The 24,407-nt window shown below is 59.2% G+C and overlaps 1 protein-coding gene across 2 annotated transcripts in view; it reads right to left on the minus strand.

Annotated features, from left to right (window-relative positions):
* PTPRF (protein tyrosine phosphatase receptor type F) overlaps positions 1–19,254 on the minus strand; it is an 89,477-nt gene extending 70,223 nt beyond the window's left edge. Inside the window, exons 1-3 of one of the 2 annotated variants that reach the window (XM_055341682.1) lie at positions 19,092–19,254; positions 10,001–10,077; positions 2,874–3,011 (exon numbers count right to left, since the gene is read on the minus strand). In XM_055341682.1, coding sequence (XP_055197657.1) covers positions 2,874–3,011; positions 10,001–10,019 — 157 coding nt within the window. In that variant the 5' untranslated portion in view covers positions 10,020–10,077; positions 19,092–19,254. The remainder of the gene's footprint in view (positions 1–2,873; positions 3,012–10,000; positions 10,078–19,091) is intronic. The other variant, XM_055341683.1, reaches the window with a different exon arrangement.
* Between the last annotated feature and the right edge of the window lie 5,153 nt (positions 19,255–24,407).

Below are 24,407 nucleotides of genomic sequence, written 5' to 3' on the forward strand. Positions count from 1 at the left end.
GCAGGCCTGTGCGGCCATGTAGCACCTGACTCGCACGTTAAAGCAGGAGAAACCTCTTCCTGCTTGGAACCACCTCTAGCCTGCTCAAAGCACAAAGGCTGGGCTCAGGGAGCTGCCCAAGCCCCGCGTGCCTGGGTCTCCACTGGAGCTGACTCGGCATTAACGCGGGGGCCTCTGGGCTAACTCTTGGCAGCTGCTTCTCCACTCCCCTTCCCTCCGCTCCCCTCAGAGGCCAGGGCTCCCATTCATTTGTCTCGTTAAGAGGCCTATAGAAACACATTTGTCCGCTCCGCGCTTCACTGCCCCGGTCGTCAATTCTCCGGGGCGCCTTCCCTACCTTTTGCAGCAGCTCTGTTCACGTTTGCCCACTCACCCTGGCTAGAAGTCTCCCAAGCCCAGCCTAAGCCTGGTCACAGTGGGAGGGGTACAGATCCAAAAGGGTGTGTAGTGTAAGGCAGGCCTGCGAGACAGACCCTGCCTCCTGGGGCCAGGTCCCCACAGCTCCCAGCCCAGGCCCCTTTCCCACAGCTGTCTGCCTGGGAGCAGAGCCCCACTCACCCTATTTCAGCATCTCCAGCTGGTTCCTACCTTCCGGACCCTGGTCTCTGGGTTCTGGGTCTTGAGGGACCAGCATGGAGGTTCTGGGACTCTGCTCCAAAAATCGTTCCACTCTGCCCCCCAAGTAGCACATGACCCAGACTCCTGGAGGAAGTGTATGGGAACTGGCCAGGTGAGGGGATGAGAAGAGTGTTCCAAGCAGAGGGATCCGAAGGAACAGGGGCCTGGGGAGCACAGGAGGGGCAGAGAAGTCAGCATGGCCGGAGTACGGGGTGGGGGAGGGGGGCAGAGTGAAGGAAGAGGTTGGCAGAGCCTGGAAAATGCAGGGCCTTGAGAAGCACTGAGACCCCTAGGCTTGATCCTGAAGGCAACAGGGGAGGAGAGTGAGGGATCTCAAACTGAGGGGTGACACAGTCAGGCTCTCACGCTGGAAGGAGGACTGGATCGCGAGGGCACGGAGGCAGGAAGCCATCAGAAGGCAGTTGCGTGTGAAAGCCCAAGCTTTCTGGCTTGGCTGAGGGTGGCTTGGGGGGAGGCAGCAGAGGGGAAGGTGGATGCATTCCAAAGATATTTAAAAGGGAGAAGCAACAGAAGTTGGTGATGGATTAGATGTGGGGTATGAGACAGGGAGGAGGCCCCAGGTTCTGACTTGGGTGGCGGGGTGGGTGGTAATGCCAATTCGCCAAGAGAGAGAAGGCAGGAAGGAGAGCAGGTCTGGGGGGATGAGGGTACACGTTAGGGCATGTCTCAGTCTGCGCAGGAGGGGGAGGCGGTCTCCCAGGATGCGCTGTCTGAAAGCCCAGCTGGGCGCTCCTCCCTCTGCCCTCAAGCTCCTGTCCAAAGGCCGTAAGAGTGTCCAGGGTGAGGTCGGGGAGCAAGGACAGTACTTCAGCGTCCAAGGGCTACTGACCACACCTGACTGTTGACAAGCCTTTGCCTCCCTGCCAACGTCAGAGTCACACCCAGTGACTTCTACCCCAACCTGCCCCTGCAGGCTCAAGCTCTCTCCAGCAGCCCCGGCCAGGCCTGGGGATCAACCCCCCCACCCCCACCCTGGCCCTGTTCCTGCTTGCCCAGCCCTCCGTTGGCCTGCACCTCAAAGCTCCCACCACCCCTCACTGCACCGCCCCCCCCAGGAGGAACGCCCTCCCCTTCCTGGGCCCTACTAGCCCCACCAGGGCCCAGCCTCAGAGGACAAAGGGCGGGGTGCATCAGTCCCACCTCTCTCCAGGATCTGGTCCTGAATAATTAATGATCCATTAGGAGAAAGGGCCTGGGTGGGGCAAGGAGACAGATGAGTGCCCAGATACTTGGAGTGGGGGGTGAGGGAAGCCCTATGGCCCACTGTCACCCAGGCTGACCTCCAGGTTGGGCCTTGGCCACCTCTGGGCTCCGGACAGGCTGGGAACAGCCCCTGCCCCCAGGGACCTTGGCTCCGACCTCACCCCTCCCAGTCAGTGTGCAGATTGGCTAAATCTGCCCTGTGCTCCGCCTCCCACCAGTAACCAAGCAGTGGTAACCATGGTGACGGGGCGGGCTGCGGCCAGTCTCGTAGTGCCAGGCAGGGGGAAGGGCGGCAGGAAAGGGATGAAAGTTCGGAGTTGGATTTGGGCAGGGGACAATCCCACTTCTCCCAATACACACATCCACACACGCACACACACACACACACACAGAGCCCCCCCACTCCCCCCACTCCCCAGGCTGAAGGGCTGGGGGAAGGGGGATGACCCTTTGCCTTAAAGGTGGTGGAGAAGGGGAAGGAGGGGCTCAGTGTCCCCACATCTGAATCCCAAGGGTCTGGCCTAGGGAAAGGGCTGTGGTGGCTCTGGCTTCCTCTCACTCCCTGGACCTGCGGACACATCTGGCACTCCATTCACACACCCGTACACGTTCCCTATGTGCCGACCCCTATTTCCACTCAACCCTGACATGGCTCACCCTGGGTCCTCAGCACAGATCTGCAGTGGCAGACAGGCTACACGCCTGAGCGTGTCACCCGATGACCATGTGAATCCTGGTCAGGTCTCACCCCAGTTCCATACAACGGGTTGCAATTAGACACACTCCACCCTGCAGCGCCTTAAGGGCCATGCAGGCATTCCCCAGGATGCTCCTAGGAAGCATGGGGCTGGACCACTTCTTGGAGGGCGGGTTCTCTAACTGAAGCAGGGGTGTCTCTCTAGGGCAGTGGATCTGGGTAGGTATCGGACTATCCCGCCCCTATTGGTAGCTGGTTGCATCCCCCAGCCTAGAATCCTACGACCGCCACCTTTGGACCCGGGAGGTCCTGCACCCTGAGGGGCCAGACTTACTGTCACCATGGGCACCTGCCACCAAGCCAAGCATCACGAGCGCAGGCACAAGGGGCACCATCGTCTTCCCTAGAGCTGGCGCAGGGGCCATCCGGGGCTCTAGCACCACGGCCAGCCACCACCACAGCCACAGCCAACCTGTGATGGAGAGAAGGGCAGAGCCAGTCAGTTGGTGTCCAACAGTGTCCCTATCACCGCCCCCCCATGCCGCCTCCTGGCCCCTGCTCACCCCCCAGAGCCCGCTCATCCTTACCGACCATCCAGAGCCTAGTTCAACAGACAATTGAACAGTGTCCCTATCGCACCCCCACCCACCGCCTCCTCGACTTCAGACTGGGTCATGGCCACCCAGACCCAGAGCCCTGTGACGACCCAGGCTCCTCACCAACGCCAAGGATAACCTGACAGACACTGTCGGGCGAGAGACAGCACAAGAGGCCTTCAGGTCATTCTGTAAACCTGAGTAGGAGGGCAGGGAGTCACTGGGACCAGAGGATCTGTACAGGGCTGTTCTGTCCCAGACTGTGGGTTCCCAACTTGCCTCCGTAAGGGGACAGGAATAGGAAACAGGGCTGGACACAGACTAAACAAGCCAGAGACAGGGAGCCTGAGAAGGTAGCAGACCCATGCAGGCCTGGGACTCTGGTGTCCCCAGGGCATCCCACGGTCTCTCGTCTCCTCAGTGGGGAGGCCGGAGGCAGTGGGCCAGACCCCGCATGCTGAGTACAGGCCCCAGAGCACAGACTTGTTAGCAGCAGACAGAATCCAGGTATCCGAGGCTTGGAGCCAAAGCCACAACCCGTCTGGGCTCGCCAGGACGTGCTCTTAACAAGTCGTAGCTGCCCTGCCCGGCCACCCTCGTCCTACCCAATTCCCATGGCACCTTCCCACTCCAAAAGGAAACCACAGGGAGTCCCTAGTGGCCAGGAATGGGGGTGCCAGACCCGCAGATTCCACCCACGCCTCCTCTGCCCTTGCCCTGGTGGCCCATGGCAGATCAAGCTTCAGGGAGCAGCTTTCTCAGAACAGCCTTCCAGACTGAGGCGGGCACCTGTACGCAGGGAAGGCTGTGCTGAGATTGCTCACAGGGCTCCTCCGCCAGGTGCGTCCTCCCCAGTCTGCCTGGCACCTGCGAGAAGCCTTTGGCACGGCCACAACATGCACCGCAGATGCAATGCTCACGCTCTACAGCCCCGATGCTGAGCTTCCAAGGGGCCCTCTCCTATGGCCCCCCACCCAGGGGGCGTCAGGGGATCCACAACGGTGCCCACTAGCTCTGCTCACGCCTTACTCTGAGCAGGTGGCTGGTACATGAGAAGCCCCTCAATGATGCTCTGAGAGCACAACAGGGGATGCAGCGGGGAGGGAGTGATGATGAACATGCCCCGGGCCCAGGTGGTGGTACCCACGGGCTCTGGTGGGAGAGCCCTGATAAGACCCAGGTACCCGCTGACCCACGACAGTAAGAGAATGTGCAAGGAAGTGACGGGGCTCAGAGATGGCTCTGCTCCTTTCTGGAACTTGAACAAAGGTCCTAAAATCGGAGGGTGCTAGGTAAGCAAAGGCGCTAAGGCAAAACAGGCAGGGCCGTGAAGTGCGGCAGGGGCTACACACAAAGGGAGATGCCCTCTGGCCTGAGATCTTGCTTAAAGTCCTAGATGGGAGCTGAGAAACAAAAGCAAGAGAGCTGAAGGGGCGTGGAGGGCATCGGGGCCCATTCACACCAAGCCTGCGGTTCCACTTGGCAGTCACAAAGTTCAGGTGGCTGCGACCAGGACAGAGGGCATCCCCACCGTGATGCCTGGTATCGCCAGCCTGCGATGGAGGCCTCCGTATCACGAAGGCCCTGTCTGAGCGTGGCCATCGCTGGGGTGGAGCCAGGGAATCAACAATAGAATCCTCTTAGCAGACATCAGGCGGCGAACTGCCTGGCCAGCAGGGGCACAGCCCCCTGACACAACCATCCTGTCGCCCCCCAGTACAGAGACCACGGGTTTACAGCACAGGGGCCTGCTGCACTGACAGGCAGGGGCACAGGGGCTGAGGCCAGGCATCGTGGGGTACGACAACACCATATTCGCAGAGCTTTCGCTCCCAGGTACAAGCATTCTGGGTGTGCACCCCGTCCCCAGTGTAGACACCGCAGGGGTGTAACCTTCTGCAACACACATCATGGCAGGTCTCCCTGGCACGAAATAAAGGGGATAAAGCTACAAAGAAGAGATGTCACAGAGGTACAAGCACACGGCACAATAGCATGGGACGTGACTCCCCAGGATGATGATCACGGAGGCATAGCCCCGCGTCGGCCTACGTACAGGAATCACAGAACCGTAACTCCCAGGTGGAGACATCGTGGCGGGGCGCAGCTGTCCGGGCCAGACATGGCGTGAGTGGGGACAGAGGGTCCAGTTGCCCAACAGACATTACAGGGGCCTAACTTCCCATTACGTCATTGTAGAGGTGTACCCCACCCCGGACACAGACGTCATGGGGTGTCCGTCCCTGGTACTGATATCAAAGGGGTGTGAGTCCCCAGGACAGCCACCATGGATGGGGCCTAACTCCAGAACAGATGTCACATGGTACAGTCTAGGATGAGATTCTGGGCCGTGGGTGTCAGAGGAGAATTTGGGCCCCCAGGGTGAGAAGATGAGTGACACTTACTCGGGGACTCCGAGGGCCCCCTACGTATCTGACTCTGGGATACCAGCAAGCTGTGCAGACATGGCAAGGTGGAGAAGGTGAAAACAAAGACGTTCCCTCTCTCTGCAAAGAGCTTCTCCCAGAGGCCCATGGACTCAGGGACGAGGCTACCCAGAGGCAGAGACACAGTGGACACACAGACATGGACACGTTCTCAGGGAACTCCTCTGGCAACCACACTGCTGTCCAAGCCAGGGCTTCTCCGTCACCAGCTCCTGGCGAGAGCGAGCTGCCCCCAGCTCCGGGACCCCCTCCTCCGAGTCCTGGGTCCCTGGGCCTCACCGTGTCCCCACCCCAGAGTGCCTGGAGTCACCTGTGGGGAGAAGGTGGGAGAGGAGCAGGGAGCGGGGGACTGATGCTGACCTTACTGGGGTCGCTGAGAACCTTCTGAATCCAGCGCGACCGTGTTAAGGGCTGAGCGTCCACTTGCCCCAGCATGGCTGGGTGAGCCTGGGGTCCCGACAGCTGAGATGAGAGCAAGGCCTGAGCTCCAGGCGTTAACAAAGGCTTGTCTCTGAAATGCACTGGGCCACTGGTTCTACCTCCCTGACGTACTTGGGCAGGAAAACAATGCTGTGCGTCCATACTGGGCGACGTTACAGGGACATAAGTGGGCATGGTTTTCCTACACTCAGAATGGTTTTGATATATCCTTTTTCTTTGCTACGTCAGTGTGAAGCCGCCAAATGCCCTTTCTTGGGAAGAACTGTCCTTTCTTCTCAAATTGTGTTTTGGTGTTAAAATGTCCTTTCTTGTATGCAATACGGTGACAGCAGAGAGCAGTATTTTCTATAATGTCCTTACTTGGTAAAATAAAAAATTGCCATTCCTGTGTCTGAACCCCAAGTACTTTTGCAAAGTGTACTGGTTTGCGAAATCGAAGTCTGGGAATCACTGCTTTGAGGAAAAAGGAAGGAAGCACACGAAGCCACAAGATGCAAATAAGAATGTCATGGAAGTGCAGGTAACAGGGAGGCCACGTCACCTCCGTGCAGCCCGACCTAAGCACCCCGGCCAGCCTCAGTAGGTCCCTCCCACCCCGAGACACTGTGCTATGCCAGAGATGGGGGGGATCCCTGGCTGGAGAACAGCTGGGATCATTCTGAGTCCTCTTCATGAATATGCAAAACACAGATTGATTTGTTTCCCTTGGGCACGTGTTATTATTCACAAATATTAATTAGTCTCCAAATACCACCTGTTCCTACAGCTCCCCCACCCCCAGACCGGGACCCTGGCTCCCTGGAGGCTGGGGCCCCAAAATGGACATCAATAAGAGGAGGGTACACGGGCCCCCCCCACCCAGGGGCCGGCCTAGAGGAGTGACCAGCGCCTGGGCGACAGGGGCCTGGGAGCGGGGCGGGCCGGAGCGCCGGAGCCGTTCACGCTCTCACCCACGGGCAGCTAACCGAGCCCTTTTGTCATGTCCTGGACAGTTCACTGCGTGGCACTGCAGCAGCAGCCGCGGAGGCGGAAACGGGCCTTGTTACACTTGGGAAGGAAAACCAACGTGTTTCCAACTCTCACCAAACCGACCGCCGGATTATGACAGGAATAAATCAGTCTCAGCCTCGACCCCGGCCCTGGGGAAGGAGGCAGCCCGCAGCAGGCAGCTTCCCTCTTACAGGCGGTGGCCGGAGTCTGTGGGCACAGCCTGCAGCAGCCCACCCACCCTCCTACAGCTGGGCCCCCTACCCTCACAGCCCTCAGCTCCTTGGGCCCCCCTGGGAATGGAGGGGATCTAAGGAAGAGCATCCCAGTGTCTCCCCAGGTGGCACAAGGGCCAGCAGGGGTGAAGATGGCAAAGACCAAGGGGACCAGCGGAGGCACCTGCTTACAGCTAGGGACCCTGAGCCCCCAGTGTTCTGGGTTCCTTCCTCCGGTGGCGGAGCCTCCCTGGTGTTAGCGCTCAGCAGCAGCTTCAAGCCTCTGTACTTGCTGTTCTCTCTACTGGGGGGAATGCCCTTCTCTGCCCTCAGCCACCTACTCACCCCTCAGAACTCAGCTCAGGTGACCCATCCCTGTAAATCCCCTGGGGGACCCTCCCCAGTTTAGTGAAGGCAGTAAGAGGTGGTGTTGGCCAGTGGTTCTCAATCCGGGGTGATCCTGCATCTGCCCCCCAACCCCATGGGAGTCAGGCAATGTCTGCAGACACTTTTCATTGTCAAGAGTGGAGGAGGTGGGGTGGGGGGGGCAGGTGCTGCTGGCATCCAGTGGGAAGAAACAAGGGATGCTGCTGGATATCTTACAGGAATAGGCCAGCCCCCCACAACAAAGGATTGTCTGGTCCAAAAAGTCAACAGTACTGAGGTTGAGAAACCCTGACATAGACAGCAAGATGCTTTGCTGATCCAGGCTAGGGCCGACCCCAGAGCCCAGTCCCCCAGGAGCACCTTGGACTCTCTACCCGAAGGCACCCCAGCCTGGCTCTTGTATCAGCTGTACGTGGGCCTCAGGACCTCAGGGCATCTTCCCCTCCCCATCAAAGTCAGCCTCTCCTCCAGGAGCCAGGCCCTACACACATGTCCCACGGCCCTTCGCACATGCCTCAGCAAGCGGCCTCCCTAGAAGATACAGCTCCATTTTCAGGTATGTTTTTTGCTGAGAATGGGCTCCCAGGTGATGGGACCCAACATCTGAGGATGGACAGGTGAAGGGACACATGGTAGCTCCACATCCACCCTCCCCAGCTGACCCTTCCCACTGGTGACACAGCCTTCCTGCCACACCCTCTATGCTACCCCAATGTCCACCTCGCCACACACAGGACCTGGCCCCTAGCAGACACCCAATGCACGCTCATCCCCTTGCCTGCCTAGGCTGGGCCCATCATGACCCTCCTCATCAGTTGACCGGACAGGAGTATTCAGTGGGCCCGACTGGGCCCTGAACCACAGGGCAGGGAGAGGAACCAGAGAGCCATGGGCTGGGCCTGCCAGGACCTACGGAAGATGACCCAATCAGAACTTACCCTTCCCTGTCCCGCCCCTCGTCCAGGTCCCCATCTTAGTGACGAGCGCTACCGCTGACCTGGGCTCCCAAGCCAGCCAAATTGTCTCTTTTCTGTACCCCACACACCCAACAGGTCCGTAAGTCCGAATCTGTGTGCCTCTGCGCCAACCACCGATGTTGGTGAGGCCTCGGGTCTGTATACCTCTTCGGGGGGCCTCCTGCCTCAGGCTTCTCCCCGTCCACCCTGCACACAAACCAATGCCCCCGCGGCCTTACAGAAACGCAAAGGCGATCATGGCCCTCAAACAAATCTGACTGCCTGATTCCATAGTAGACACAGTTTCAGGACTGAGCGGATGGGCAAGATGGATCCACAGATGATGCTTCTCTGCCTAAGAACCTTCAGTGACTCCATATCACCCTCAGGAAAAAGTCTAGAGTCTTTTTTTTTTTTTAATTTATTTATGATAGTCACAGAGAGAGAGAGAGAGAGAGAGAGAGAGAGAGACATAGGCAGAGGGAGAAGCAGGCTCCATGCACTGAGAGCCCGATATGGGATTCAATCCCAGGTCTCCAGGATCGCGCCCTGGGCCAAAGGCAGGTGCCAAACCGCTGCGCCACCCAGGGATCCCAAGTCTAGAGTCGTTAGCGTTGAGTCCAAGGCTCATCAGCTCTATCTTCAACTTCACCCTTTCCAGCCCCACCCCACCTGCTCTGTGCTTCTGGTAGAAAGACAGGAGGAGAAGCGGACGTGAAAGAGACACAGTAGGAGGTACCTGGATCTCGGGAGTCCCCTGCTCTTCCTACCTACGGTTGATGGGAACAGACTTTTCCTCAGAAACGTGGAGAATGGAGAAGCAGACAGATCCCAGTGTGAAGTCCCAGAAGCCTATTTCACACCTACAGCAGCTGACGACCTGTATCTCGCTCCCCACCCACCTCCATCAAGCATTCTGGCCAGACACCCGGCACCATCCTTGACACCTCCCCTCCTCCCTCATGTCCTACATTCAGCCCTTCACCCTGTCCTGTCTCCTCTGCACCCCAAAACAGCATTCACATCTCTTCTCTCCACCTCCATCCCCACCTCCCTGCTCCTTCGCCGTCGCTCAGCCATATGCACACTGGACCATGTCATGCGTCCAGTGGTGACCCTTCCGTGGCTCACCACCAGCCTGCATCTCTTTTTTTTTTTAATATTTTTTTAATTTTATTTATTTATGATAGTCACACACACACACAGAGAGAGAGGCAGAGACACAGGGAGAGGGAGAAGCAGGCTCCATGCACCGGGAGCCCGACGTGGGATTCGATCCCGGGTTTCCAGGATCGCGCCCTGGGCCAAAGGCAGGCGCCAAACCGCTGCGCCACCCAGGGATCCCCAGCCTGCATCTCAATCCGAGTGCTCAGCCTGGCTCACGGGATCCCTCTGTGCCCCTGACCCCTGCCACCTCCTGGGGCACACTCACCAGGTCGCTGCTGGCTCATGTCAGTCACTCTTGGACAACCAGCTCTGAGGGCAGGGCATGGGGGTCTCCGCTCCTTCCTGGAGAGAGAGTAAAGGATGAGAAAACACCAAGAATTTCATCACAGCAGAGTATACCCGACACAGAAAGACATTCAAAACCTGCTCTTTGGGGATCCCTGGGTGGCTCAGCGTTAAGCACCTGCCTTTGGCCCATGGCGTGATCCTGGAGACCCAGGATTGAGTCCCGTGTCAGGCTCCCTGCATGGAGCCTGATTCTCCCTCTGCCTGTGTCTCTGCCTCTCTCATGAATAAATAAAATCTTAAAACAACAACAACAACAAAAAAAAAAACCCTGCTCTTTAAGGGGGGGGGAAACTATTCGTACAGGACAATCCCCATTCAGTAAATATGCCCATCTCTTTACTCGCTCGCTCACTCACTCTTCTCAGGACTCCTGAGTATCTATGTGCGGGGCTTTCATCCAGGTACCAGCCGTGAGCAACATGTATGGACTGAGCCCCCTACTTCAGTCGGCAAACTGTTGTCTGCGCTCCTCCACCACCCCTCCAGCCACCAGCCCTCCAGCCACCCCTCTAGCCACCACGCCTCTAGTCACACCTCCAGTCACTCCTCCAGCCACCATCCCTCCAGTCACCCCTCCAGCCACCACCCCTCCAGCAGAGCTGAGGCCCCGCCCACCTCTGCAGCCCCACCTGCCCAAGCTCTGGCCTGCCAGCCAACCACAAGAACTTCCTTTTCTGCTCCTCAAATGTGCCACATTTTGTGCAGTCTCCAGCCTTGTCAGTGCCAGAAATGTGCTGCCCATGCTCTTGTGCCATGTACCCTTAGATCTCAGAGCCAATGGCACTTTCTCAGGGAGGCTTTCCATGACATCCCAGACTACACGGATTATTTTATTTTTAAGATAGATTAGATAGATAGATAGATAGATAGATAGATAGATAGATAGATTTAGTTAGTTAGTTCATGAGACACACAGAGACACAGGCAGAGGGAGAAGCAGGCTCTATGTGGGGAGCCCAATGGCCCAGGATCACGACCTGAGTCAAAAGCAGACGCTCAACCGCTGAGCCACCCAGGCGTCCCCTTTAAAAAAATTTTTTTTAAAGATTTATTTATTGGGCAGCCCTGGTGGCGCAGCGGTTTGGCGCCGCCTGCAGCCTGGGGTGTGATCCTGGGGACCCGGGATCGAGTCCCACATCGGGCTCCCCCGCATGGAGCCTGCTTCTCCCTCTGCCTGTGTCTCTGCCTCTTTCTGTCTGTGTCTATGAATAAATAAATAAAATATTAAAAAAGATTCATTTATTTATGAATAAATAAATCTTTTTCATGAGAGAGAGAGAGGGAGAGACACAGGCAGGAGAAGCAGGCTCCACACAGGGAGCCCGACGTGGGACTCGATCCTGGGACCCCAGGATCACACCCTGGGCTGAAGGCAGGTGCTAAACAGCTGAGCCACCCAGGCTGCCTGTTTTGTTTTTTTTTTTTTTTAATTTTTAAAAAAGATTTTGTTTATTTGACAGAGAGAAACGCAGAGAGTACAGAACAAGGGCAGTGGCAGAGGGAGAGGGAGAAGCAAGCTCCCTGCTGTGCAGGGAGCCTGACATGGGGCTTGATCCCAGGACCTGAACCAAAGGCAGATGTTTCACCCCGACTGAGCCACCCAGGCGCCCCACTAATTATTTTTTCGTACAACTGCTGAGTGGTCCCTGAGTCATGACCATGCGCCTGGTGTGTGCCCAGCTCAGGTGCGTGTCCCCAGCACCCAGCGGAGAGCAGGTGCATAGTAGGTGCTCCATCAGGATGTGCCGAATGGGTGGATGAACACATGAATGAGTTCAGAGAAGACACCCCAGCTCGGAAGAACCACACCGGCATACGTGCAGCCTTCAAAGAAGCTTCAGCAACAATATTTATTTTTGACTTTCTGCTTCTCTATAATTTTTAAAATGAAGGTGTGCCCCTGGATGCCTCCTCTGCCGGCACACACACAGCCACTCAGCCCCACTCTTCCCTCCAGAATCATCACGGAGCCCCCCACCAGCGTGGGGGGGGGGGACAGGCCCACACAGTCTTGTCACCAGCTCAGCGACGCGGGCCCTGGGGCCCCCTCAGCGCAGGCCGCATGTCGCGGGGGGCTCCTCCCCAAACGGACCCCCGGGTCGGGGGTCAGGAGCGCCAACCCGCAGCCAGCCTCCCGCACCCGGGATCGTGCCCCCTCGAGACTGACGGCCTGTGCCAACACGGGGCGTCCTCACTGACGGAAGGCCCCCAGGGGCCCAAGGCGGGCCTCGCCAACCCACCGCCATCCCGGGCAGACCCGCAGCTCACCCTCTCTGTGGCCCCACAGGCCCCTGCCCAACCCAAGCCCTGGCCCTCAGGACGGCCGCGCGCCTCCCCGCCCAGGTCCAGGAGATTCCACAACGTTCCCTGTGGCCACTGCTCCCCGCACGCGGACTGCTGGGCGGGTCCGGCCAGACAAACCAGCTTCCATGTCCCAGCCTCAAAGGCGGTTTGTCGGGGACGCCCGCTGGGGCCTCCTGGTGCCGCCTGTGAGGCTGTTGGCTCTCCCGTTGCTCAGGGACCCTGGGGCAGGGGACAGAGTCTGAGGCAGGAATGGGAGGGGTCCCCTAAGCCAGCTGGCACTAATGCCACTCCCAAGGCCACGCCAGGAGCAGTGCTCTAAAATGACCAGGAGTCACACCTGGAAAGAGGTATTTGTCCAAAATGGCCTGGCGGTGGGTCAGAGAACGGACGAGACGGGCACAGACAAAACTTGCCACTTGGAAAGACGTTGAAGTACACAGAACAGCACCAGGGCAGCATTCTGGAACGGCCAGGACAGTACCCAGGACCACAGCAGCCCAGAACCAAACTGGCCCCGAAACAACCTAGACAGGCAGTCACCCCTTACATTCACCAGCAGCAGCTCCCAGAAACACTCTAGACTCATCCTGGGAAAACCCAGGACACCAGATGCACCCAGAAAGCCAACTAGAAAACTACTCGGAAAGGACCCGACTGGTTCTGAACCCAAGTTTGGAATCGCTGGCTGGCACCCAGGAAGGCCTCAGAAGTGAGGTTGGGCAGCAATGACCGGGATCAGGTAAGAGGCCCTGGCACCAGCCCGGGGCTGGCCCCCAGCAGGGCTCTCGGTCACACGCCGCACCTGGAACCCCGCCTGGCAGCAGGACCAGGAGTGAGCCCGAAATCTAGAGGAGCAGAGAGAGACCCGGCAAGCCTCCCATGCGGGTCCTCTGGCTACACCGGGTACAATCCCCAGAGGCAGCAGCTGAACCACCACTGAGGAGCAAAAGCCACTGTTCTCAGATCTGGAAGTTAGGGACACACAGAGACCAATGCATCTGGACCTCAGACCAGTGCAGGGCCTCATTAGACGCCCAGGACCCCGGTGGGGTGGGGCAAGGGGGTCCTGAGCACGCTGAGGCCTCTAGTCTCACACCAGCCCCCCGGAAGGTCAAATACACCTGAGCAACACTCCCAGGCCCACAGATGAAGACGAGGGTGGGCAGCTGGGGGCCACGCAGGCTCCTTGCTGAGCTTCCCCAACCTGCTCACCTCAGTTCGGAATTGCAATTAGCTTAGACGGGTGGGTGCCCTAACCTTAAGTTTCAAAGGCACCTCGTCGCCCCCCCCAGGATTCTGATGGGGGTGGGTGTGCACCAGCCCCGTGGATGAGGATTACGACGCTATCTCTAATGCTATTGAGATGTCATGCTGACTAGAGGCCAGGCCCTGTTCTAAGCACGTTCTGCATGTTCCACCTTAATCCCCGTCACAACCCCACGAGGCATGGATTGTCTTATTCCCGTCCATCCCACAAAGGAGCAAATGGAGTCAGAGACCTTAAGCAACTTGCTCAAGGTCACACTGCTGCAAGTGGAATGGCACCTCAGCAGCGAGGAACCAGAGCCTGCACTAACCACTGCAGGGCACAGCCCCACACTCTCTCGACCTCTCTCTGCCCTTCCTCTGGCCTGGGTTTCTCTCCCAAACTCCAGACCCTCACTCCAGCCCTTCCTGGAACTCAGGTGTCCCAAGCACCTCAATGACAAGTCCAACCAGAAGCTCGAGCTCCTTATCTGCCCCCTAAATCTATCTCTCCTCCCGGTTCCCAGCTCGGTGAGGCCTACAGTTGAGGCCCCACGCAGTCACCCCCAGGAGCCTGGACCCCTTTCTCTTCCTCTCTTCCACCCCCGCCTCCCATAAATCACCCTGTCCTGATAAATTAAATGTGCCTTCTAAGTGGCTCCGCGCTACTGCCCTATCCAAGACACCGCCACCTCTCGCCTGATTCATCCGCACTCCCCTCACTGGGCATCCTGGGTCCATCCGCTTCCCAGAGCCACAGATCCTCTTCCGGATATGTAAATCTGATCATAGCTCATTCCATTCCCGCCCAAGCTTTAAATCTTTGGTGTCTCCCTTCTATATTCTCAGAGTAAAATCACAGCTACTTACAGAGCATTAAGGATCCTCTGTGATCTGCGCTACCTTACAACACCTCAACCTCAGAGTCTTCACTCACAGTCTTTTTTTTTTTTTTTCCCCTGCCTGGAGAGCCCTTTGTACAACCGGAAAACTCCTGTTCATTCCTCAAAACCCACTTCAGAGAGCCCCCTTTCGGTCCCTTCCGGAACTCATCTCACTGTGACCCTCGAACTCTCCCTTGCCTCATGTGGAGGCAACTTCCCCAGCCTTGTGACTTCAGCTCTGGACCGCGGCTGCTTTAGATGAGCTGATGCTGAGCTCAACCTCAGTGGTTCCTGAGGGGAGGGCTGCCTCTTCCACGCAGCTGCTAGTCCCCGAGGAAGCAGGGCAGCCTGGCTGAAAGTGCCTAGCCCAGTGTCTGGCACACAGTCGGGAATCAATAAGAGGTTAGTGAATTGCTCCGCATTCCCATGATGCAGTCTGTTCCCCCAGGGACCAAGAGCTTCTCAAGGGCAGGGCCCTGGCTGCAAGCTTGGTCCAAGCACACAACAGTGTCAAGTCACACGAGAAGGGCCTGCCACTGCTGATGATGCACTGCCACACGGCTCCCTGAGATTCTCACAGCAGCCTTGGGGCCCAATCGGGGTTGGACTGGCAGTCCCATTTCACAGGGGGTAAAGGTGAGGTGCAGGAAGGGACAGGCTGGAGAGTGGAGAAGCTGTGACACATGTCACAGTTGCTATCAAACAGGCCTGGGTCCCACTTCCCCCTGACGGAGGGCCCTGAACTCCTGAGGGAAGAGTGGAGAGACCGCAAATTGCCAGGGCCAGCATTTTGCTGCATATCAACCCAATTCCCAAGAAAAGCTTTTCAGCCACCCCCCACCAACTGCTTCACTGTCCCCCAACTCAACGCCCTGGACACCACCCCCATGCTGATGGGATGAACAAGGCTGAACAGAGAGGAGGTCAGAAGTCGCAGGGTGCATGGGATCGGGGAGGGGGAGAATAATATTCAAACAATTTCCTTGTTAAAGGAAAGAAAGAGGGAAGAGGAAGAGCAGCTGGAAAAGAAAACAAAACTACAGACACATTTCCAATAATAAGGGGGAAACTGAGCCAGCCAAGATGTGCAAGAAGGCGGGTGCCGGAGAGCACGCTAGACTGTGAGTGTACACACCCCCTCCCCAGGATGTGCAAAGGGGTGCTGTGAGGGCACAAGCAAGCACACAGCGTGGTGCATGGGCGTGCAAGCAGATTCCTGAGCTCTGGCTGCTGTGCAGGCCCCAGTCTGCAAGTGTGAGGGCAAGAAGGCAAGTGGGTGTGCAGTGTGTGTAGGGTGAGCTGAGTGTGGGAATGGAGGGGTGTGTGCGTGTATGCGAGTGTGTGGCCTATGCCCAGGGCTGCGGATGTTGGGGGCTGTGCTTGGGAAGTTACACCTGCTCCTTCTGGAAGCCCTAGGCTCATTCATACAATCAGTGAAAAACAGGGATTTTCTTGCTCCCTGAAGCAAGAGTTAATAAGGCGCCAAGCATAGAATTTTCTGAGATTTCCTCTCAGGACCCTCCTCTGGATCCCATCAGATCTCTGATGCCTCCCAAAGGATCCCTTGGCAGAGCCCCTTCCCTTCCCAGGGGATCCCTCACCACCGAGGATCCCCCAGAAGGATTCCCCTGGATCTTTCTCTAGGCCTTCCACCCCAATGCACTTCCCTGGATTTTCTGGCCAGATTCCGCACCAGGTCACTCTGGATCCCTGCCCTTGTCTCTTCAGGAACCAAACTGGAGCCTTCATGGACACTCAGCAGTCCAGTCTCCCAGGCTCTGCCGGGTGGCCCTCAAGGGAATCTAGAGAATCCCCTCCCTTCCAGCTCACAGCTCAGGTACAGTGCTCCCACCCCCAACCTGTTTCAAGGTGGGGGCCCTGCACCGTGCCAGGTGGGGGGTGGAGGTGTTGAAATGGGGAGAAAGGCTAGCCCCTCCCCCACCCTGGGGTGGAAGAACCAGAGAGGCGGCATTCCAGAGAAATGAGGAGGGGGCCTGAGGAGGGCTGGCAGAGATTCTGGTCAGTGGGAGGCAGAGACACCGAAAAACCAATAGGACACACGTGAGAGAGACCCGGGGAGACAGACTCAGAGATGGGGGAGGGGGAGCAGAGAGAGAGAACATAGAGACCCACGGAGGGGGAACACAGAGACCTGGGAGGGGGAACACAGAGACCTGGGAGGGGGAACACAGAGACCTGGGAGGGGGAACATGGAGACCTGAGAGAGGGAACATAGAGACCCAGGGAGGGGGAACACAGAGACCCGGGAGGGGGAACACAGAGACCCAGGGAGGGGGAACACAGAGACCCGGGAGGGGGAACATAGAGACTTGGGGAGGGGGAACATAGAGACCCGGGAGGGGGAACATTGAGACCCAGGGAGGGAGAGCTCAGAGACCCGGGGAGGGAGAGCTCAGAGACCCGGGGAGGCGGAACATAGAGACCCGGGAGGGGGAACATTGAGACCCAGGGAGGGAGAGCTCAGAGACCCGGGGAGGGAGAGCTCAGAGACCCGGGGAGAGGGAACACAGAGACCCGGGGAGGGGGAACATAGAGATCGGGGAGGGGGAACACAGAGACCCGGGGAGGGAGAGCTCAGAGACCCGGGGAGGGGGAACATAGAGATCGGGGAGGGGGAACACAGAGACCCGGGGAGGGGGAACATAGAGATCGGGGAGGGGGGAACACAGAGACCCGGGGAGGGAGAGCTCAGAGACCCGGGGAGGGGGAACATAGAGATCGGGGAGGGGGAACACAGAGACCCGGGAGGGGGGAACACAGAGACCCGGGAGGGGGAACACAGAGACCCGGGAGGGGGAACATAGAGACCGGGGAGGGGGAACATAGAGACCCGGGAGGGGGAACACAGAGACCCGGGAGGGGGAACACAGAGACCGGGGAGGGGGGAACACAGAGACCCGGGAGGGGGAACACAGAGACCCGGGGGGGGGAACACAGAGACCCGGGAGGGGGAACACAGAGACCCGGGAGGGGGAACACAGAGACCCGGGAGGGGGGAACACAGAGACCCGGGAGGGGGGAACACAGAGACCCGGGAGGGGGAACACAGAGACCCGGGAGGGGGGAACACAGAGACCCGGGAGGGGGGAACACAGAGACCCGGGAGGGGGAACACAGAGACCCGGGAGGGGGAACACAGAGACCCGGGAGGGGGAACATAGAGACCGGGGAGGGGGGAACACAGAGACCCGGGAGGGGGAACACAGAGACCCGGGAGGGGGAACACAGAGACCCGGGAGGGGGGAACACAGAGACCCGGGAGGGGGAACATAGAGACCGGGGAGGGGGAACATAGAGACCGGGGAGGGGGAACACAGAGACCCGGGAGGGGGGAACACAGAGACCCGGGAGGGGGAACACAGAGACCCGGGAGGGGGAACACAGAGACCCGGGAGGGGGGAACACAGAGACCCGGGAGGGGGAACACAGAGACCCGGGAGGGGGAACACAGAGACCGGGGAGGGGGAACATAGAGACCCGGGAGGGGGGAACACAGAGACCCGGGAGGGGGGAACACAGAGACCCGGGAGGGGGAACACAGAGACCCGGGAGGGGGAACATAGAGACCCGGGAGGGGGAACATAGAGACCCGGGAGGGGGAACACAGAGACCCGGGAGGGGGAACACAGAGACCCGGGGAGGGAGCCACAGACAGCGGGAGAAACCCCGGGGCTGCAGGGGGCGAGACCAGGAAGCAGTGACACAGGGAGACAGAGACACAGAGACACTGAGGGGCACTGAGACTGAGACGCGGAGGAAAACAAAAAAGCTGAGCCTGAGACGGGGGCAGGGCGACGAGGCCGGGGCGACGGGACGGGACGGGGCGCGGGGCGGCGACTGAGTGAACTTTCCGGAGCGGGTCCGAGCGGACACGTCCTCACGGGACAGGTCGCTCCGGGGCCCTCGGGTCTCGCAAGCCCGCCGGGGCCCCTCCCTCCCTCCCTCCCTCCCTCCCCCCCCGGCCGAGGCGGGCGGGGGCCCCCGAACTCGCGGCCGGCGCACCCCGGGCCCGCACGTGCTGCCGGGGCGGCGAGCGAGACGGGGGCGCGTCGGCTGCGGCTCCCCGGCCGGCGGGGAGGGGGAGGGGGAGGGGGAGGGGGCGCCGTGCGGCGGGAGGGGGCGGGGGCGGGGGCGGGGGCGGGGGCGCGGCCTGGCCCCGCCCGGGGCCGGGGCGGGGGGCGGCGGGGGCGGCGGGGGGCGGCGGGGGGCCGTGGGGGGCCGTGGAGGGCCGTGGAGGGCCGCCCCCGGAGCGCGGCCACCCCGCGGGGGGAGGCGAGGCGGGCCCGCGCACGGGAGCACGGACGCGAAGGGAAACTTTGCACCGGGGGGCGCGGGCTGCGGCTCAGGTGCGGCGGGGGGCGGGGGGCGGGGGGCGCGTCTGCCGCGGGGGCGGCGCGGGGAGGAGCCGCCAGGCGGGGGGGGCCGCCGGGGCTGCGGGCGCGGCAGGTGGGGGCGCGGCCCGGCCTAAGCGGCGCCGCCGACCGCGCTCGGAGGACGCGGGGAGGGGGCGGCGGGAGCCGGGGTGCGGAGGGGCCGGGGCCGGGGGTCACTCACCGCCCATCCAGGGGCCGTCGGTCCACATGTCCCCCCCAAGCCGCCGGGGCCGCTGCTCCCGCCGCCGCCGCCGCCGCCGCCGGGTCGCTCTCCCGCCACCGCCGCCGGAGCCCGAGCCCGAGCCCGAGCCGGAGCCGGAGCCGGAGCCGCCGCCTCTGCCGCCGCCGCTGCTGCCGCCGCCGCTCCCGCCGCTCCCGCGCCAGCTCCAGCCGCGCGCCCCGCTCGCGCCCGCGCCCGCGCCCGCGCCCGCGCCCCTGCCCCCGCCGTGCGCGCGCCCGCCGCCGCCCCTCCCCTCGTGCGCTCGGGCCCGCGGAGCCGCGAGCCGCCAGGCCGGCGAGGCCCCAGCCCCGGCCCCAGCGCGGGCCGACCCGCGCTCCCCGCCGCCGCCCGCGTGCCAGCGGGCGCTCCCGCCCCGACCGTGCGCCGGGGCCTCCTCTGGGACCCGCTTCCTCCTCCCGCACCTGCGCCAGACGGGGAGCCCAGGCCCACTCCCAAACAATATTGCCTCCGAACCCCCAAGTCTGCCCCCTCTTGGCACCCCCATATCGACCCCAAGTACCAGCTCTGACTCCAAACCCCTTTGTCATCTCTACCTGCCTAAGCTTAGTAGTGACACCAGCACCAGCTCTGGTCAGCAAATGGACCCCAGCACTAATGCCCAGCCCCAGATCCCTCCGTGAACCCTAAAGCCCAACAGCCAGCTACCTTGCTATGAGCCCCAGTGCTCTCTTCTGAACCCCAAGACTTACATAAAACTCCAATACTGCACTCCCAGTCCCAGGCCAACACCAGTACTTTCTGACTTGGGATTCCCAATTCCAGAATTGGATTGGGTCATCAGATACTGACCTGAAACCCCACAAATCCTTGGGGGCAATATAAGACCCTAACTTGCCCCAGCTCTGATAACAATCTCAGAACGCAAGGCTAATGGGACTAGCTTTGCGGAAACACCACATAAATTTTCATCCCGGGGCTCGCCCTCCTCTTATCTGACCTGATGTCAACACGAACGAGAGGCTAGCCAACACCCTAATACTTATACCAATTCCAAATGTGAGCCTGAATCAAGCCTTTCACTGGTTGCCGAGCTCAAGACTCGATAAATGTCTCCCAAACCTGATTTTTAAGATTAAATAAATAAATAATAACAAAAACAAAATCCCACAGTACTGAGTTTCTGACTTCTCATACCAAACTCAAATGCTGACCTTACAAATTTCTGGGCTAAACCTATACTTACCTGAAGATTCATTCCAAGTCCTCACTCAGAGGGGAGACTCGGTGAGCTCCAAAGCAAGCGCCACACGCAGGGACACGAAAGCACTCCCCTCCCCATCTGCTCCAGACCCACCCTCCCAGTCCATGTCACCGCTGTTTAAAGAATCAGCCACACAGCCCTCTCCTTCCTGGGACAGATGAGAACCCGCCCCTACTACCCTCGGGCAGTTGACCCCTGTGGGGTCTCTGATCTAGGGTCTCCCTGATACCCTCGTGAGTCTGGAAGTCAGGTGAGAAATAGAAGATTGTTGAGGCACCTGGACGCAGGGATCACAGCGTTCCTGGGCCGGGCAGCGGGGGAGGGGGGCTCTAGGGATCTGGGCCGAGGGTCAAGGTCTGGTTATCACCTAATTCACTGCCTGCTTCTGCGCAGGACGCGGATTCAGAAGCAGTGCGTGTGCGCCGCCTGGTGTGCGAGGACGGGATGGACCGCGAATGTGGGCAACAATTAGGTCTCGATGACAAACGGCTCAAAAATGAGTATTCCCAGTCGGTGGTTTTTTACCCATTGGTCATTTTGGTGTACTGTGGGGGAGGTGTTGTAAGTTTTATGTATCTTTAGACCTGTTGCCTGGTTTTCTGAGTTCGGAGCCGGTTTAGTTTCTTGTTTCTGTTTTCCGATTTTAAAAACATATACTTTTTAGCCAATTATGCCTGTTCTTGGCCGACTTCCCCTTGGCTTCAGTGGCCTGTACCGTCCTCACTGGCTACCCCTTCTCAAGCTCTTTTGCCATCCCCTGCTCCTCCCAGGGTCTACTCTAGGCCTCCCGTTCCCCCCTCTGCTCCTTGCCCCAGGGCCATCCAGCCCACTGTGTGCCCATGACCTCCGCCCCGTCTCCAGTCTGGGCTCCCTTCTGAGCTCTGTTCCAGCTAACCAGGAACCTTCTCTGTACCACTCCCTGGAGGTTCCTTGGGCAAACCGAATTCCCGCTCTCTCCCGCCCCACATCTGCTGGCCATCAGGAGTCCTCTCCCCGGGTCATGGCATCCTCATTCTTTCTGCCACAGGGCCACAAACATGGACACCACAAAAACCCTGCACCCCATTCAATCAGTCACCAGTCCTGCAAACCTTGAAAGAGCGAGAGAGACTGGAGACCATGGGCTCCTTCAGAGACATAAAGGGTAGGAGGTAGGGGCAGCTGGATAGCTCAGTGGTTGAACCTTTGCCTTTGGGTCCTGATCCTGGGGTCCTGGGATCGAGTCCCACATCAGGCTCCTCGCAGGCAGCCTGCTTCTCCCTCTGCCTGTGTCTCTGCCTCTCTCTCTCTATGTCTATCATGAATAAATAAATAAATCTTAAAAAAAAAAAGGAGTTAGGGGTGCAGAAAAATGAGGAGAGGGGAGGAGGTGAGGGGGAGAGACAGAGTTTCTGATTTTGGGGGTTTTGGTCCATATAAAACCAATTTGGTCCTAAAATCTCTTGCATGTAGTCATTAAATAACACCGCTTAAGATTTGCTCTTCCTGAAATGGTACCTGGGAACCTGTTTACAGCCATTGCTTCCAATGGAAAGCCATTCTTTTTCTTTCTTTCTTTCTTTCTTTCTTTCTTTCTTTCTTTCTTTCTTTCTTTCTTTCTTTCTTAAGGTTTTATTTATTAATTCATGAGAGACACACACACACACACACAAAGGCAGAGACACAGAGGCAGAAGCAGGCTCTTTCCAGGGAGCCCGATGTGGGACTCGATCCCAGGACCCCGGGATCGCACCCTGAGCCAAAGGCAGATGCTCAACCGCTGAGCCACCCAGGGATGCCCAGGAAGCCATTCTTAATCCCTGGCTGGGTCAAGGGCTGGCCTGCTGAAGTGCTAAGCACTAGGTCTCACCACCCCGCAGACTGTGGGTTCCCCGAGGGCAGGAGGGATGACACTGTGTTGTCCACTGCCATAGCCCCATAGCCAACACGGGGCCCAGTACCCCAGAGGTGCTCCTTATGTATTTGTAAGGGAGTGAAAAGGTAAATGTTCCTCTTTTGTGCCCGGGGACCCATCAGATGTAAATGATGAGGGAGGGCAAAGCTCCCTGACCGAGCCTCAGAGCTCTTCCACTCCTGGGGCCTCCACAGGCACAGCCGATGCCGAGGAGGGGCTGGTGATGTCTGCTGCCCCCCATGCCTGCTAGCCTGCACCTCACTAGAGCTAAAGCCCTGGCGGGCCAGCTCCCTCTGTGCAGCACAGCCTGGTCTGCGACCACAATGTAGGAGGTTGGGTAGGCAAGGCCCTTATACTCCTGCGGTTGGAGCCAGCAGCCCCCACTCACTGCTGTGCTAACCAGGCTCTTGTTCGGGCCCCCACCCCCCAACCCCAAGGACTCAGTGGTCTTGGAAACTCAGCCCATTGGGCCCCAGTCCCCTGCGCATCCAGCTTCCGGTACCACATATGGTCAAGTGTTGGCTGAGGCAGCACGAGGGTTCCTATATGCAGCCTGCCCGGGCCTCACATGAAACTGGACACAAGGCCAAGGCAGAGAAGCCAGAGGCCCAGGCCCCAGCGCCACTCAGACCAGAGCCTCAGGTGGCTGGGCCTGCGAGTGCATGACAGCTGTGGAAGGAGAAGAGCCAAGGCTCTGTGAGCACGGGGTCCATGTGGGACTGACCTGCCTCCCTGCCCCTGGGCCTGGAGGGGAGGGACGCCCTTGTGCTCATCTGTGAAGGCCGAGTGGTACCACGTGGTCGATCTGTGTCTGCTGTGTTCCAGCCCCAGGGTGCCGGGTGAGGGGAGAGCCAGATGTCAGCTCCCACTCACCGTTCGCCCTTTGTCCAGGCCCTGGGCCCACCGGACACTCGCCTCAAACTCAGGTCGTAAATAATCTCTTCGTGGGTCTAAATCAAATTAACTTCAGCTTGAGTCCCTGCCCAGCAGACCAGCGAGGATTCCATATCCCACAACCCTCCTTTACCCCCCTCCAATTGCCGAGCCCTCCGGGCCTGCACAGCCCCCCCAAAACAATCTGGGCTCCGCAGCTTTGCAGGGGAAGGCTGAGGTCTGTTCCAGGCCGTGGCTGTTGTGGCGGACACAGCCGTCGCTGCCCTGGGGCTTCCTCCACTTGGCCTCATCTGCGGGGCCTCACTTGTCCAGCCTGGGCTTTGGTAAGGGGACCCCCCCCACACCAAACTCCTTCCATCCAGGCTCTTTTTTTTTTTTTTTAATTTTTATTTATTTACCATAGTCACACACACACAGAGAGAGGCAGAACACAGGCAGAGGGAGAAGCAGGCTCCATGCACCGGGAGCCCGATGTGGGATTCGATCCCGGGTCTCCAGGATCGCGTCCTGGGCCAAAGGCAGGCGCCAAACCGCTGCGCCACCCAGGGATCCCTCCATCCAGGCTCTTGAAGGGGGCCTCTCCCCTAGATGCACCAAGTTGCAGCCTTGAGTTCTTGGCATTTTTGGTGATACACAGCTATTTTTCTGGAGGTTGTCAGCATGGGAGGGGGCATGCCTGACCCCTGGCCCCGTCTTCCGTGTTGGCCAATCAGCTCCCCGAGATAGTTCTCCTTTTTAGCCCCCTCTAAGGAGTTGAGACTGCAAAGCAGTGTGTTTACCTTCTCAGGTGTGGGGCGGGAGAAGAAAGGCCCAGGCCTCAAACACAAAAGCCGGGTTGATGCCCTTCATTCCTTCCTGATGAGTCACTCTAAGGGGGGAAAATGAGCCAGGGGTCAGTTTCTCAACAGAGCGCTCTGCTGGGGACTTGGCCTAAAGCTTCTCTGAGGAAACAGAAGCCCCAAAGGAGGACTCCATCATCCCCCCACTACCAAATCCACCGACCCACCCCGTCTCCTCCTGTCGGTCTCCATCCTGGTTCCCAGGAGGATGCGCCCCACACAGCAGGTGCTGATCCCCACCCCTGTGCAGGATGTTTCTGCTTCTCTGTGACTTGGTTGCTCCCCCCACTCCACCACCCCCCCCTTTTTTTTACTGTGTCATTCCCACCTGCTTGCAGTCATGTTAGGTAATTCCCATCCTAAGAAAAATCCCTTGCCTTGCCCCCACACCCCCCTCAGAGTGGGAGAGATTGAGCGTTTCTCTGCTC

Source organism: Nyctereutes procyonoides, unplaced genomic scaffold (assembly GCF_905146905.1).
Source record: "Nyctereutes procyonoides isolate TBG_1078 unplaced genomic scaffold, NYPRO_anot_genome, whole genome shotgun sequence".
In the NCBI taxonomy this organism is placed as follows: Eukaryota; Metazoa; Chordata; class Mammalia; order Carnivora; family Canidae; genus Nyctereutes; species Nyctereutes procyonoides.